Genomic DNA, 15,291 nt, shown 5'->3' with positions numbered 1-15,291 from the left:
ACCACCGGAGACGTTGGGGTGAGCTCACACCCATTATACAGGTGGAGAGCAGAAGTGTGAGAAGTCCAGCGGCTGGCTAGAGGCCAGAAGCTCGGAAGAAAACAAGGCCAACATCCTACTCCCTCCACCCCACTTCACACAACAGAAAACGGAGGCTTGCCCAAACTCAGCGAGTAAGAGTAAGGCAGAGCCGAATTCAACCAGGTTTCTCTGATCCCTATCCATTCATTCATCCAAAAATACAGAGCACTAGCTTTGTGCCAGGCATTGAATCAGGTGCTGGGGAATAGAGTGGTGTCAGCAAGACAGCCAAGCTCTCTGCCTACATGCTAGAAGGGTGGTAAGGGTTAGTCCTATAAATAATCAAACAGGATGGTCTCAGAGAGTGATAAGTGCTATTAAGGCATTAAGACAAAATACTAAAGTGTGAGGGGGGAATGGTCTCAAGGTGTGACATTTGAGGAGAGCCAATAGCCGTGTGTGGCTACCATATTGGACAATACAGAGAATATTTCCATCATCACAGAAAGTTCTGCCAGATAGCACTAGTCTGGAGGAAGGAGTGGCTTCCATTTGTACAAAGGTTCCATGGTGACAGCCTGAATAACTGGGAGAAAAATGGTGCCACCAACTGAGGAGGAGTGAAGGATGGTAGGCTGAGTACCCTTCTGATCCACTAAACTTGTCTTTGAACAGGCACTTCTGCCACCTCTTGAAATTTATGCCCCAAGTCTCTGCGGGAGAGAAGTGGGGTGTTGTGTGTGGGTATCCATACATTTGTGAGCAGGAACTTGATGGCTTCCGACTTCTCATCCCATAGACCGATGCCCCAACTGTACCAAGACAGAAGCCAGGGCAAGAAGATGGTGCCTTTCTGCTCTAGTCCAAAGTGGTTGGAAGACACCCAGATGTGCAGGGAGAACTGGGGCAGATGTGTAGAAATTACTGAGAAAGGGGAGTGCGTCTATATGGGAAAGTTTCTTTGCAAATTTCTGTAGATTGAGTCCTAACCATATGCCAGGCTCTGGTTCATTCTTTCTTTCTTTTTTAAAGACTTATTTATTTATTTATTTATTTATTTATTTATGAGAATGTGGGGAGGGGGGAGGCAGAAGGAGAGAGAGTCTTAAGCAGACTCCACCGAGATCAGGACCCTGAGGACCCTGAGTAGGAAGCAAGCATCAGACACTTAAGGACTACACAACCCAGGTGCCCCCAGGCTCTGGCCTTTCAAATGCATCCCCATTCAGCTATCGCAACAAGCTGGCCAGTGTGAGTGCTCCTCCCTCCCTAGAGAGGTGTGGCAATTAAGTAGTTCATAGAGACTGACAAATTATGGAAAGAGCCCAAATGTCCATCGACTGATGAATGGATAAAGAAGATGTGGGGGCGCCCAGGGGGCTCAGTTGGTTAAGCCTCCAACTCCTGATTTTGGCTCAGGTCATGATCTCAGGGTCATGAGGTTGAGCCTTGTGTCAGGCTACCTGCTGGGCATGGAGCCTGCTTAAAGTTCTCTCTCTCCCTCTCCTTCTGCCCCTCCTTTTTCTCTCTCTCCCTCTCTAAAAAAAGAAGAAAAAAAAAGATGTGGTATACACACACATACACACACACACATAGGAATATTACTCAGCCATCAAAAAGAATGAAAGCTTGGGGCGCCTGGGTGGCTCAGTTGTTAAGCATCTGCCTTCGGCTCAGGTCATGATCCCAGGGTCCTGGGATCGAGACCCGCATCAGGCTCCCTGCTCAGCGGGAAGCCTGCTTCTCCCTCTCCCACTCCCCCTGCTTGTGTTCCCTCTCTCACTGTGTCTCTGTCAAATAAATAAATAAAACCTTAAAAAAAAAAAAGAAAAGAATGAAAGCTTGCCATTTGCAACAACGCGGATGGTACTAGAGTGTATTAGGCTAAGCAAAAGAAGTCAGTCAGAGAAAGACAAATACCATATGATTTCACTCATGTGTAATTTAAGAAACAAAACAGATGAACATAGGGGAAGGGAAGGAAAAATAAAATAAGATAAAAACAGAGAGGGAGGCAAATCATAAGAGACTCCTAACAATAGAGAACAAACTGTGGGTTGCTAGAGGGAAGGTGGGTGGGGTGATGAGCTAAATGAGTGATGGGCATTAAGGAGGGCACTTGTAATGAGCACTGGTTGTTATACATAAGTGGTGAATCACTAAATTCTACTCCTAAAACCAATACTATACTATATGTTAAATAACTTGAATTAAAACAAAAAAAAGATTCGCAGAAGCTGAGCCCCTGACCCATGGTCACACTGGCGGGGGCGGGGGGGGGGGTGGTCGGTGGCCAAGATGGAATTGAAGGTTTCCTGATTCAAGTTCACTGCTGTTTTTTTCTTCCAGTTCCTGCTTCTAAAGTCATTATTTCCCTACTTTAAGCTACTGACTTACAGAGTGATCATGAGGGTTTTTGTTTTGGTTTGTTTTGTTTGTTTTGTTTTAGGAACTTCCTGGTAACAATACATGAAGTCTTGCATCAGTTAGGACTTCTGGTTAAAACTAAAACTGGCTTAGGCAAAAAAAGGGAATTTATTGGTTCAAGTAACTGAAAAGAAGAGGTGGTAGTTCTGACTTTATGTGTCTTTGGATCCCAGGTCTCAAATAGTATCACTTAAAATTTGTCTTTCCCATATTCTGACTTTGCTTTTAATCTGCATTGTCTTTATTCCCAGGCAGGTTTACTCTCTCAGATGTTAAAGATGGCTGTCAGCAGCCCCATGCTCACTTCTTACCAATAAGGCAAATTCTATGGAAGGAGAAAGCCTCTACCTTGAAGATTCCAGCAAAAATCCTGGGGCTGCCTCTGATTGGTTTGATTTGGGTCAGGTGTTCATTTTGAACCAATCACTGAGGATAGAGAGAGGCAGTGTTCTGATTGGCCAGGTATGGATCACATTCCCACTCCTGCCTCAGCTGAGGGATGGAGTAAGTCATTAGGAATCAATCCATCTGTATTAGTTATCAAATGCTGGGTAACAAATCACTCTAACACTTATGGCTTAAAACAACAACAATCAATTATCATTTCTCACTATTTCTGAAGTTCAAGAATCAATTATACCTGAAAAAATAATAATAATAATTCAGAAGCAACTTAGCTGAATGGTTCTCTCCCATGAGGTTGCAGGCCAGATGTTGTTTGCAGCTGCACTGTCTACTTCCAAAGTGGCCCATTCAAACTGGTTTTGGTTGTTGGCAGGTGATTTTACTTTCTCCTCACATGGGCCTCTCTGAAAGGTTGCTTGAGTATCCTCATAACATGGCAGCTGCTTCTCCCAGAGCGAGCAATCCAAGAAAGCAAGGCAGAAACTGCAATCCTTTTTATGACCTGGGCTTCTACCATATTCTATTGGACACAAAGAACAGCTCTGACTCTGACTTAGTGTGGGAAAAGACTATACAAAGGCATGCATCCCAGGGAACATCTGACTCCCACAGCATCCCTCCATCCTTCCTTCCTGTTCGTTTTACTTTTCCTATGTGTAGGCTTCATTCTCAGGCTGGCTTTCCCCAAGCGGTGACAAAGATGGCCACCAACATCTCCAGGCTTGCATTCCTGGTGACATCAGTGGGAAGAAAGCGTCCTTTTCCCAAAAGTCCTGGCAAAAGTCCCAAAGCTGACTCTGATGGGCCATACATGTATATGCTTATCCCCGAACTAACAGCTGTGGTCTAGAGTTACCATGCTCTTATTGGCCAAACCTAGGTCACAAGCCCAGCCCTAGAACTGAGGGTAGAGCTGGAAGCGCTAGAGACTCACAGAGAGGATGAAGGAGGAGTGGTTCCCAAAGGAAAAATCAGGGTGTCACTACTGAACCATGGTAAATGGTTTTTGGGCAGGAGAAACAATAATGTTACCCCATCTACCTCCCTTGTGCTCCAACTGCACATCTTAGTAGTAGCTCTTGGTTTAGCATTTTTCTCATGGGATTATTTACTTTCTTGGCTCCCTTTCTGTGGTAGGTAGAATTCTAAGATGGTCCCGAGGATCCGTGGTGTATACATACCTTCTCCTAGTTATTCATTACAACACTAATCTAGATGTTCTATAGAAGAATACTGAAAATGTAAGGGGCGCCTGGGTGGCTCAGTTGGTTAAGCGACTGCCTTCGGCTCAGGTTATGATCCTGGAGTCCCGGGATCGAGTCCCGCATCGGGCTCCCTGCTCAGCGGGGAGTCTGCTTCTCCCTCTGACCCTCCTCCCTCTCATGCTCTCTTTCATTCTCTCTCTCTCAAATAAATAAATAAAATCTTTAAAAAAAAAAAAAAGAAGAATACTGAAAATGTAATTAAGGTACCAAATAAACTGACCTTAAAATGAGATTATCCTTGGTGGGCCTGACCTAATCAGGTGAGCCCGGAAATGGAATGAGGTTCTGACTAGCAAAGGAGATTCAAAGGGTGAGAGAGAGTCAACATGGAGGAGATTCTCTGTTGCTGACTTGGAAGATAGAGGGGGCCACATGGCAAAATTACAAGCACCTTTCGGACCTGAGGCTGGCCCCTGGCTGACAGCCTGCAAAGAAACTGGGATTTCAGTCCTACAAATGCAAGGAACTGAATTCTGCCAATGATCTGAATGACCTTGGAAGTAGATTTTTCCCCAGATCTTCCAGAGAACTTGACCTTGATCAGTTTCGTGATACCCTGAGCAGAAAGCCCAGTCACAGTGCCAGACTTTCAACCTACAGATTTGTGAATAAATGGGTATTGTTTTAAGCTGCAAAGTTTGTGGTCAATTTTAGGCAATAGAATACAAATATGCTTCCCATGGACTCTAAGATCCCTGAAGTAGGAAACCTCTTTTGGATTTCCTTAACTTCCCCTCAGGAGGACCTGAAACATAGTCACTCTTCTTGCTTCCAGTCCCACTATCTGTGAAAGAGATGGGGAGACCTGCTCCTTATCATTCTATCCACACACTCTAAATCTCAACTCCTCCGCCCTTGGTGGCCTAGCCAGGAGGCTACTCTGCTTGGCCTTCCACAAACAGCCTGTGCCCTGCCAGGCCCGGGAGGGCAGCTTGACCAATCTCTGCTTCCCAGGACTCAGGGACCTTTGACCAATCTATTGATCTGGACTCCTGGGCAAGCAGCTGGGCTAACAGACAGACACCATGAGGGCTCTGCTGTTCCTGGGGTCCCTGCTGGGAAGCCTGGAGTCAGCGCTTTTGGTGAGGGCTTTGGAAACCAGGAGGACTATGCTGGGATGGCCCTGGGCGTCCCTATCACAGCCTTGGCCTCTGCTCATGTCCTTTTGGTCCAGGTGACTGGAAGGCCTTTTTGGAAAGGCAAGAGTAACCCATAAGGCCCAGGTGGAGGAAAGAGAGAGAGACAGCCAGAGCTGGTGGATATGAGGACATGGCCTTCATTTCTGGGGGAGGGGACCTTAAGGAGTCAATGGGAAGAGGAAGGGTCTAGGTCTTTTGAGGAAATTTCTGCATTTCTGAGATGTGAGAGGAAGCTGAGAACTGGCATGGGATCAGAGGCAAGCTATGACTTCTGGGAAAATTCCCTGCCCTCTTCTCTCCCTTGTAGATTCCACCTTGGAAAGCCCCCAAGGAGCATAAGCACAGAATGGATGAACACACAGTGGGTAAGTACCCTGGCTGCATCTCCTAAGAGACCCTTGGGGGGGAATGAGTATGGTGGGGAGTGTGCATATGGCAATTTGGGGCCCTTGGAGCAAGGGGAGGGATCCTGGGTACTCTTCACTTTGTCCCCACTTTGGCTGGCATTCAGACCAGAGTGTCCACTGTGCACCAGGGCTGGTGCCCATGGGCACTGGGGAGCCAGAGTGATAGTGAACTGTGTGCTCCTTGAGGGCAGGGCTTGAGCTGTATCTGAGTGCCCAGGCCAGTGCCTGCCAGTCTTCTTTCATTTCCCTAGCCTCTCCTCTTCTTCCCCTTCCCTCAGTACCTCTCACAGTCGGCACCAGTCATACCACACAGAGGTCAGGGCCCTTGATGGACAAGGAAGGATCAGAGCAGGGCTCTGGAGCTTTAATGCCTCTGAATCCTGGCTTCATCACTTATGTGCTGGGTGACTCTGGGCAAGTGACTTGACCTCTCTAAGCTTCAATTTCCCCAACCATAAAGGCTGGTAATAGTAAAACCTCTTAGGGTTGTGGACGAGAAATGAGTTGTTAAACCATGTGAAGCACTCAGCCCACAGACTGTGGCATGGTAAATGATTAAACTGTATTAGCTTTTATTTACCAAGCTCCCTTTTGAATGGGGGATGTCTGCATCTCCCCCCTCCTCAAGCCATGCCACAGCTCCCCATTGCCTTCATTCTTCCAGGCACTCAATATTTGCCTAGAATTGTGAACTACTGTGACCCTTCCATGGGAAGCCTGGTTTACTGAGGCCAGGCCCAGCCCCTCAGCATGGCACTAGGGCCCCCCTGCTGGCCTCTGCCTCCTCTCCTCATCCTTCCAAACTGCTTTCCTCTCTCTTGCCCAAGCCAACCTGGGTGCCCTGCCCTTGCCTGACCACCTACTTGAGGTCCTCCTCCTCTCTGTCCATCCCATTGACATCTTTTTTTTTTTTTAAAGATTTTATTTATTTATTCATGAGAGACAGAGAGAGAGAGAGAGGCAGAGGGAGAAGCAGGCTCCCAAGGAGCAGGGAGCCCGATGTGGGACTCGATCCCAGGACCCTGGGATCATGACCTGAGCCGAAGGCAGACGCTTAACCATCTGAGCCACCCAGGCGCCCATCCCATTGACATCTTAAAGGTCCATCTAAGACTCCTCTCTCCTCCTTTACTCCTGTTCCTGGTTTGGCCCTCAGCAAGTGCCACTGAGCCTTTAACAACAGAATAGCAGCTAATGCTTACTGAGCGCATACTATGTGCCAGACTCTGTGCTAAGTGTTCAATAGACATTGTCTCATATAAGCTTCACAACACTCCTCTGAAGTAGATCGTCAAGTCTTGTCATTCTGGGTTGCCATGTTCTGTAAAGTCACCGAGACCACTGAATTAGCAAATACTGAATGGCTGTTCCTAAAGGAAATATAAGATTAGGTTCCTGTGAGCTCCAGTCACATTTTCATCAATCCTCAACATAAAAGCTTGTTTTATGTGTCCTTCTCCTTCAAGATGCCTTCCTTAATATATTGTTGCTTCATTAATACCAAAGCCGTGGCCAGCAGCACTATAACTCATGCCCACACAAAGCTTATCTCACACAGAAACACTCTCCGTAGCACCCGTCATGGTCTGCTTGCACTTAGGAACGTCAACATCAAAACTATATCTAGGGGCCATTTTCTTTTTCTTTTTCTTTTTTAAAGATTTTATTTATTTATTTGATAGAGATAGCAAGAAAGATCACAAGCAGGGGGAGAGGCAGAAGCACGCTCCCTGTGGAGCAGGGAACCGGACGCAGGGCTCGATCCCAGGACCCTGGGATCACAACCTGAGCCAAAGGCAGACACTTGACTGAGCCACCCAAGCACCCCTAGGGGCTTTTTTCAACAGTAAAAGCATCTACCAGAAGCACATGATTTCAAAAATGTGGCTCTAAATAGGCCGTGAAAAGGACACTTCTTTACAGGACAAGAGCCAAAAGAAGAGGCAGAGCATTACCTTGTTTCACTTCAGCTGGCGATGTGTGTTTCAGGCACCTCACATTTTTCACCTTTCCGTGCATGTCCGTGAATGACCATAAAAGCACCTTGAGAATTGATTTGGGGATTACAAATAAATTTGCACAAGAAGGCAGATTTGCAAATGCGGCAAATAGAGAGGTTCGACGGTACTGTTTTAAAAAATAATAATAGCAATATTTTCATTGTAAAAACTTTAGAAATTACAGAAATGCAAAAGAAGAAAAAAATTCCTCCAGAATCCACCATCTTCTAAAAAAAAAACATTCCTACAAACTTTGGAGCATGTCCTTCTAGATTTCTTTTTTATGAATATGTAAATATATTTGTACAAAAATAGGACCACATTTGACATGCTTTTTTTTTTTTTTAAGATTTTATTTATTTATTTGAGAGAGAGGATGAGATAGAGAGCATGAGAGGGGGGAGGGTCAGAGGGAGAAGCAGACTCCCTGCCGAGCAGGGAGCCCGATGCGGGACTCGATCCCAGGACTCCAGGATCATGACCTGAGCCGAAGGCAGTCGCTTAACCAACTGAGCCACCCAGGCGCCCCTTGACATGCTTTTTTTAACTTGGTCTTCATTTGAAATTATGTTTTCTGTACTATTATATCTGCATCACTAAAAGTGATTTTTATTATAAAATATACATAAAATTTACTGTCGTTTTTAAGTGTACAAGTCAGTGGTATTAAGCACGTTCTATTGTCCTGCAAAATCACCACCCTCCATTTCCCGACTTTTTTCATCTTGCAAAACTGAAACTTTTCAACTGTATAGTTGACCCTTGAACAAGGTTAGCAGAGCTGATGCCCTCCCTCCCTTGCTGTAGAAAATCCACATAGAACTTTTGACTCCCCCTAACTTAACTACTAATAGCCTGCTGTAGCCTACTGACCAGAAGCCTTACTGATAATGTAAACAGTTAAGACATATTTTGTACATTAAATGTATTATAAATTGTATAAAGTAAGCTAGAGAAAAGAAAATGTTATTAAGAAAATCATAAGGAAAACACATTTATAGTACTGTATTTATTGAAAAAAATCCACCTCTAAGCAGACCTGTGCGGTTCAAACTTGGGTTTTTCAAGGGTCAACCATACTATTATCATTGCCATTTTACAGAGGAGGAAACCAAGGCTCAGAGTGGTCAAGTGACCTCTACTTTCAACTAGTATTTATTAAGTGCCTGCTTTGTGGCAAGCATTCTTGGCGGGGGCAGACTTGCCCAAGGTCACCCAGTGAGTAGATGGTGAAATCAAGAGTCCACTCCAGCTGTCTGATTACAGAGCTGAAGCTCTTTTTTTTTTTTTTAAAGATTTTATTTATCTATTTGACAGAGAGAGACACAGCGAGAGAGGGAACACAAGCAGGGGAAGTGGGAGAGGGAGAAGCAGGCTTGCTGCTGAGCAGAGAGCCCAATGCAGGGCTCGATCCCAGGACCCTGGGATCATGACCTGAGCCGAAGGCAGAGGCTTAACGACTGAGCCACCCAGGTGCCCCAGAGCTGAAGCTCTTAAGCAGGAAGCCGTCTTGAAGGCACAGTAATCTTTTCAAGAGTCTCCCTATTTTCCAACCAGACCCTGAGGGGTGGCACCTGGGCAGGGGGCATGGGAACGTCATCAGGGCATGTGTTATCTCTGCAGTTCTCACGGTCACAGGGGAGCCCTGCTACTTCCCCTTCCAGTACAACCGGCAACTGCACCATAAATGCATCCACAGGGGCCGGCCTGGCCCCCGGCCCTGGTAAGACTACCCAGGGGGGGTTGGAGCAGGGGCCTGTGGGAGATGGATTCTGCCCATCCTTCTGCCCAAGGAAGCCTGCTTGGAGAGAGGGGGCTCTGATAGGGAAGGGTGGGCCAGTCCCCTGGGCAGAGCAGGGAAGCTTCATCTCTTTCTACAGGTGTGCCACCACCCCCAACTTTGAGCAGGACCAGCAATGGGCATACTGCCTGGAGCCCAGGAAAGTGAAAGGTGCTACACACGGCCTTTGGGGTGGCCCAGAACCCTCTTCTTCCCACTAGTTACTCTCTTGGGTATCATCAGCCCCAATACATCTGGTATTCTGGGCCCATCCAGACCCTTCCCTCCCTGCAGAGGGGAAAGTTCTAGCTAGGAGAAGGTAGCCCCATTTTGCAGGTGAGTAAATAAAGCATGGAAACTCGGGAGTGCCAAGGTCACAAGCAGGTTTGGTAGGGACTTGGCCCCCATGAGCCAGGCTGTCTGACTCAGACTCCTCACTCTTCCTTGCACCGTGTCCATCTCTCAGACCACTGCAGCAAACACAGCCCCTGCCAGCAGGGAGGGACCTGTGTGAGCATGCCACACGGCCCGCACTGCATCTGTCCAGAACACTTCACTGGGAAGCACTGCCAGAGAGGTAAGCAGGCGGAGAAGCCAGGGGAGGGGGCGCGGGAAAAACAGGGCAGTCCTGGGCCTACGGAAGAGGTCTCCAGATCCCCAGAGACTTGGCAAGATCCCAGCCTCTCCTCAGACCACTGCCCCCACCCCTCTGTCCCCAGAGAAGTGCTTTGAGCCTCAGCTTCTCCAGTTCTTCCATGAGAAAGAAATATGGCATAGGCTTGAGCCAGCAGGTGTGGCCAAGTGCCAGTGCAAGGGTCCTGATGCCCACTGCAAGCTGCTGGCCACCCAGGGTGAGTGGAGGGCTCGGGAACTGGCCTGGGAGGAAGGCCAAAGGCCAGGAGGAGAAGCTGTTAGGAAATCGGGCGGTGTGTCCAAGGAAAGGGGAATTCTCGGGCGGGGGGGGGCGGTTCTCTGAGCCCAGAGGTGGCTCAGTGCGCTCCATCTGCCAGCCTGCCGCACCAACCCGTGCCTCAACGGGGGCAGCTGCTTAGAGGCGGAGGGCCACCTCCTGTGCCGGTGCCCAGCTGGCTACGCTGGACGCATCTGCGACGTCGGTGAGTTGGGGTCTTGGGGGAAGCAGAAGCTTCGCCCCCAGAGAGAAAGGGCTCCCGGGGCGGGAGTCGGGAGAATGGGGACAGGGGCTGAGAGGGTGGTGGGAAAACATACCGCTTCCTGCCTGCAAGGAGCTTCCTCTCTCCCCAGACACCGAGGCGCGCTGCTACGCCGGCCGCGGGCTTCATTACCGCGGTAGAGCCGAGACTGCGCTCTCGGGCGCCCGGTGTCAACCGTGGCCCTCAGAGGCCACCTATCAGAAAGTGACTGCAGAGCAAGCGCTTAACTGGGGACTGGGCAACCATGCCTTCTGCCGGTGCATTGGGTGGGGGTGGGGCGGGTAGGGCGTCCCCCTCTGCCCCAGGGCCCTCTGGGGCTCCTCGCGCTTTAACAGCGCCCCCTCCGTGGTTATAGGAACCCGGACAATGACACCCGCCCGTGGTGCTTCGTGTGGAGTGGCGACCGGCTGAGCTGGGAATATTGCCGCCTGGCACAGTGCCAGGCCCCAACCCTGGCGGCTCCTCAGAGCCTGTCTCCAACCTGGATCCCCTCTGGGCACCCGGACCTTCCCTTGCCCTCCCTTTCAGCATTGCAGATGCCTCAGCCCCCGACCCCAGGTAGCTGGGAAGGGGCGGGAAGTCGGAGGGCGCACGGCGAACTACCTTCCAACCCTTGGTGCGGCTCCCAGCACTCAGCCTGGGCTGCTCCCACAGTGCCCAGTTCGGGCTGCGGACAGCGGCTCCGGAAACGGCTGTCCTCGGCGAACCGCGTCGTCGGGGGACTGGTGGCCCTGCCCGGGGCGCACCCCTACATCGCCGCGCTGTACTGGCGCCACAGTTTCTGCGCCGGCAGCCTCATCGCCTCCTGCTGGGTGCTGACGGCGGCTCACTGCCTGCAGGACCGGCGAGTCCCCGCCCGCCCGGCGCCCCGCCCGGGACCCTAGCTCCTCTCTCCTACGTGCCCAGCTTCCGCGCGACACCCGAACCCTTGCCCTACCACCCCCCATCCTTCCCCAGCGCCCCCAGGAGGAAGCTGAAACCCAGCAAGGGGCTCAGGAGCAGGAGGCCAGTGGCCGGCTCTGAGCGCGCTTCCCTCCGGCCCCCCTCCGCCCGCAGGCCCGCGCCGGAGGAGCTGACGGTGGTGCTCGGCCAGGACCGCCATAACCAGAGCTGTGAGCAGTGCCAGACGCTGGCCGTGCGCGCGTACCGCCTGCACGAGGCCTTCTCGCCCATCACCTACCAGCACGACCTGGGTGCGTGGGGGCGCCCCCGCGGCGACCAGGGGGAAGGGGGGGAGGGCTCCGAGTCCCGGCGCCCGGGTCTCACCCTCCTCCCCGCCTGCGTTAGCGCTGCTGCGCCTGCAGGAGAGAGCGGACGGCCAGTGCGCGCTCCCGTCGCGTTTCGTTCAGCCGGTGTGCCTGCGGAGCGGAGCTACCAGCCCAGCCGAGCCCGAGGCCGCGCTCTGCGAGGTGGCCGGCTGGGGCCACCAGTTCGAGGGTAGGCAGAACGGCTGGGGGCGGCAGGGACACCTCTGGCCACCGGGGTAGGCGAGAGAAACCCGCAGTTTTGGTACCACTAGGGACAGGTGGCGTTGACCTCGTGGGTTGGGAGGACTTGCAGGGCCTTCGTCTCTGCAGTCCCCTCCTGCCAGGGCCTGGGCTTCACTGCTGGGGGCGGGGGGAGCAGTGTCCCCAAGTCTCCTAAGGGGTACAGAGAGAATCACACTTTCTCTTGGTTCTTTCTGGGCGCTGCGATGCAAGGGCTAACAAGGATGCCGGCCTTGCCGGGCAGTCGGTTCGCTAATTGGGGTGCATTGTTCTGAGTCGTTGGGTGGGAAGTGGGGGTGGGGTTCCAAAGCAGTCCTGCTCCGACCCGCCCATTCAAATCCCGGCTCTTCTCTGGTCTCAGTTTTCTTGTCTATGAAATGGTGTTAACAGCAACTCTCTTCCTCACGGGCTTGCTGCGATAGAGGCCAATTAGTGGGCTGCAAGCAGAGTCGCGAGGGGTGTGAGGAAAGCGCTCGGTTCGCAGGGGCGGGGGAATATTCCAGCTTCCTGCAGGAAGCGCAGGTGCCGCTCATCCCTTCCGAGCGCTGCTCCGCCCCCGACGTGCACGGAGCCTCTTTTACCACCGGCATGCTCTGCGCTGGCTTCCTCGAGGGCGGCACCGACGCCTGCCAGGTGAGCCCATGGGCCGGATTGGGCTCAACGCCCTCCTCCACCCGGTCAAGTGCAGACCCCAGATCAAGGGTGCTGAGCCACGTGTCCCCGACCCAGGGTGACTCCGGGGGCCCGCTAGTGTGTGAGGACGAGGCCTCAGAGAGCCAGCTCATCCTGCGAGGTATCATCAGCTGGGGTTCGGGTTGTGGCGACCGCTACAAGCCAGGTGTGTACACCGACGTGGCCAGCTACCTGACCTGGATCCAGGAGCACACCAGTTCCTGACCGTCCAGAGACTCGTCCTTCCCTCGTGTGCGATTCTGGAGTGGAAGGGTGGCTGGCCCATGATTATGGATGGCAAGGATTGTGTTCCATTCCTCTTAGCACCATCAGCCCGGCGCCAGGCATGGAGTAGGCACTCAATAAAGTGCTTTTGAAAATGCTTGAGAGGCACAGCTCTGCAGGGGCCCCGATGGGGAATGCCAAGACAGTAAACGGGAGCACTTCTCCACACCCCTCAGGGAACAGGAGCTATTGAAATCTTAAGCAAGATCTAGAGATTCATGTCCAATTGATGTTTACTAAGTGGTACTGTGTACCAAGCCCTGAGCAAGGTGATTCCATATATTATTCCTTGTTTGAAACTAACTTATTAACATTTAAAATTTATAGAACAGGGGTTCTCACCCTCTACTGTACACCAGAATCATCTGGGGAGCTTTCTGAACCTATGCCTGAGATCCGCTTCAGATCAATTAAGTCAGTATCTCTAGGGATGGGGTATGGTATGGGTAGCGTATGTTTTTATAACTCTCCGGGTGATTCCATGTGCAGTGGAGGCTGAGAACCATGGTCAGAAAGGCTTAACATTAAAACACTGGTGTGGACTCAGAGCTGGCAATGTGGAAGACACCCCCCCACACCCAACTTGCACTAGGGCAGTGGGGCTCAAAGTGTGCCTGGACCACCACCAGCAGCATCAGCGGAAAACTTTAGAAACGCATATATTCTCTGGCTGCCTCCCATGCTACTGAATCAGAAACTCTTTTGAGTTGGGACCCAGCACTCTGTTTAACAGATTTCCAGGAGAGTCTGATGTTCCTACCGTTGAACCAAACTGGGGATCCTGGGGGTTGAATGGTTACCAGGCTGAGAGGTCTGGCTGTCCAGACTTGCTCTCTTTCTTTTTGTTCTTAAGCCCACGTGTACACTGTGCTTGGTGAGCCAATTAAGTTAGTTTTTCAAGGGGGGCTTAGACGTAGGCGATTTCCTCTTTTTTTTTTTTTTTTTAAGATTTTATTTATTTATTTGACAGAGAGAGACACAGCGAGAGAGGGAACACAAGCAGGGGGAGTGGGAGAGGGAGCAGCAGGCTTCTCGCTGAGCAGGGGGCCCGGTTGGGGGGCTCGATCGCCCGACTCTGGGATCATGACCTGAGCCGAAGGCGGGCGCTTAACAACTGAGCCACCCAGGCGCTCCGCAGTTTCCTCTTTTAGGCTAACTTTACAACTTCACCACGCCTTCCCCTCACCCCACGTATACATTCTCCAGTGTACGTAGCCTCTCTGTGACATCGCCATGCCTCAGTGTCACAACTCCGCCCGACGTGCGTCACAGTGTCCGCGGTTCCAGGCACATGGAACAGGCGGATATCGCGTGAAAGTGCGCCTAGACGCTAGGGGTGCGCTTTGAGCCGGAATGGGAGACTGGAAAAGCTATATCAGTGCGGTGCTGCGGGACCAGCGCATTGACGACGTGGCCATCGTGGGTCACTCGGACAATCGCTGCGTGTGGGCATCGCGCCCCGGAGGCCTTCTGGCTGCCATATCACCGCAAGAGGTGGGTGTGCTCACGGGTCCTGACCGGCGCACCTTCCTGCAGTCAGGCCTGAGCGTGGCAGGCCGCCGCTGCTGCGTCATCCGCGACCACTTGCTGTCTGAGGGCGATGGAGTTCTGGACGCACGCACTAAAGGGCTGGATGGACGCGCGGTCTGCGTGGGCCACACCCCACGTGTGCTCCTCGTGCTCATGGGCCGGCGCGGCGTGCACGGGGGCATCCTCAACAAGACAGTGCATAAACTGATCAAGGGGCTACTCATGCAGGGCACCTAGCAGGACAGCTAGGCTGCCGTGTGGCTGGGCCAAAATAAACTGCTGGGCGTGGCTTGTTCATCCTATGTTTGCGAGCAGGGCGGTTGCAGATGAGAAAACCAGTTTCCCTGAAAGATTCTTGTGGGGGGGGGGCGGGTTGGTACCCGATGGGGCTGGGATTCTGAGTCCAGAGGCTTCCCAGCCTCCTGTACCCTCTTATCCATGAGAGCCCTGCAGAGGCCTCTGGCCTGGCTTCCCAGAGTCCTTTCCCAAAAAACTTTGCACACCTCTGTGCAAGACACACTATAAAGGGAGCCCCTCCCACATCCCTCCCCAGGTGCACCCCAGGTAGGCCCTATGGGATCAGGGAGTCAGGCTGGAGGCCGGTGTAACTTCTCACCCCCTCCACTTGGCAGGAGGAAGCCTTTGCAAGTGTTGTGAGTGGGTGGTGGAGTAGGGCCAGTAGCTGGAGAGCAGCTCTGGGG

At 51.7% G+C, this 15,291-nt stretch overlaps 2 protein-coding genes and 1 long non-coding RNA gene across 3 annotated transcripts in view; all 3 read left to right on the top strand.

Annotated features, from left to right (window-relative positions):
• LOC145722618 (uncharacterized) overlaps positions 1-15,291 on the top strand; it is a 99,202-nt gene that overhangs the window by 12,968 nt on the left and 70,943 nt on the right. The window lies entirely within an intron of this gene.
• Positions 5,094-13,157, top strand: F12 (coagulation factor XII). The gene is made up of 13 exons (XM_081826384.1): positions 5,094-5,200; positions 5,565-5,622; positions 9,288-9,387; positions 9,545-9,615; positions 9,911-10,021; positions 10,164-10,295; positions 10,455-10,559; positions 10,708-10,873; positions 10,972-11,460; positions 11,673-11,809; positions 11,904-12,053; positions 12,588-12,736; positions 12,833-13,157. The coding sequence occupies exons 1-13, from the start codon at positions 5,144-5,146 to the stop codon at positions 12,998-13,000; spliced, it is 1,893 nt and encodes a 630-aa protein (XP_081682510.1). The 5' UTR covers positions 5,094-5,143; the 3' UTR covers positions 13,001-13,157.
• Positions 13,273-14,892, top strand: PFN3 (profilin 3). The gene has a single exon (XM_006733138.3). The coding sequence runs from the start codon at positions 14,414-14,416 to the stop codon at positions 14,825-14,827; it is 414 nt and encodes a 137-aa protein (XP_006733201.1). The 5' UTR covers positions 13,273-14,413; the 3' UTR covers positions 14,828-14,892.

This window comes from Leptonychotes weddellii, chromosome 7 (genome assembly GCF_054177405.1).
Source record: "Leptonychotes weddellii isolate Sample4059 chromosome 7, ASM5417740v2, whole genome shotgun sequence".
Classification (NCBI taxonomy): Eukaryota; Metazoa; Chordata; class Mammalia; order Carnivora; family Phocidae; genus Leptonychotes; species Leptonychotes weddellii.
This window is presented reverse-complemented; position numbering and strand designations above follow the sequence as displayed.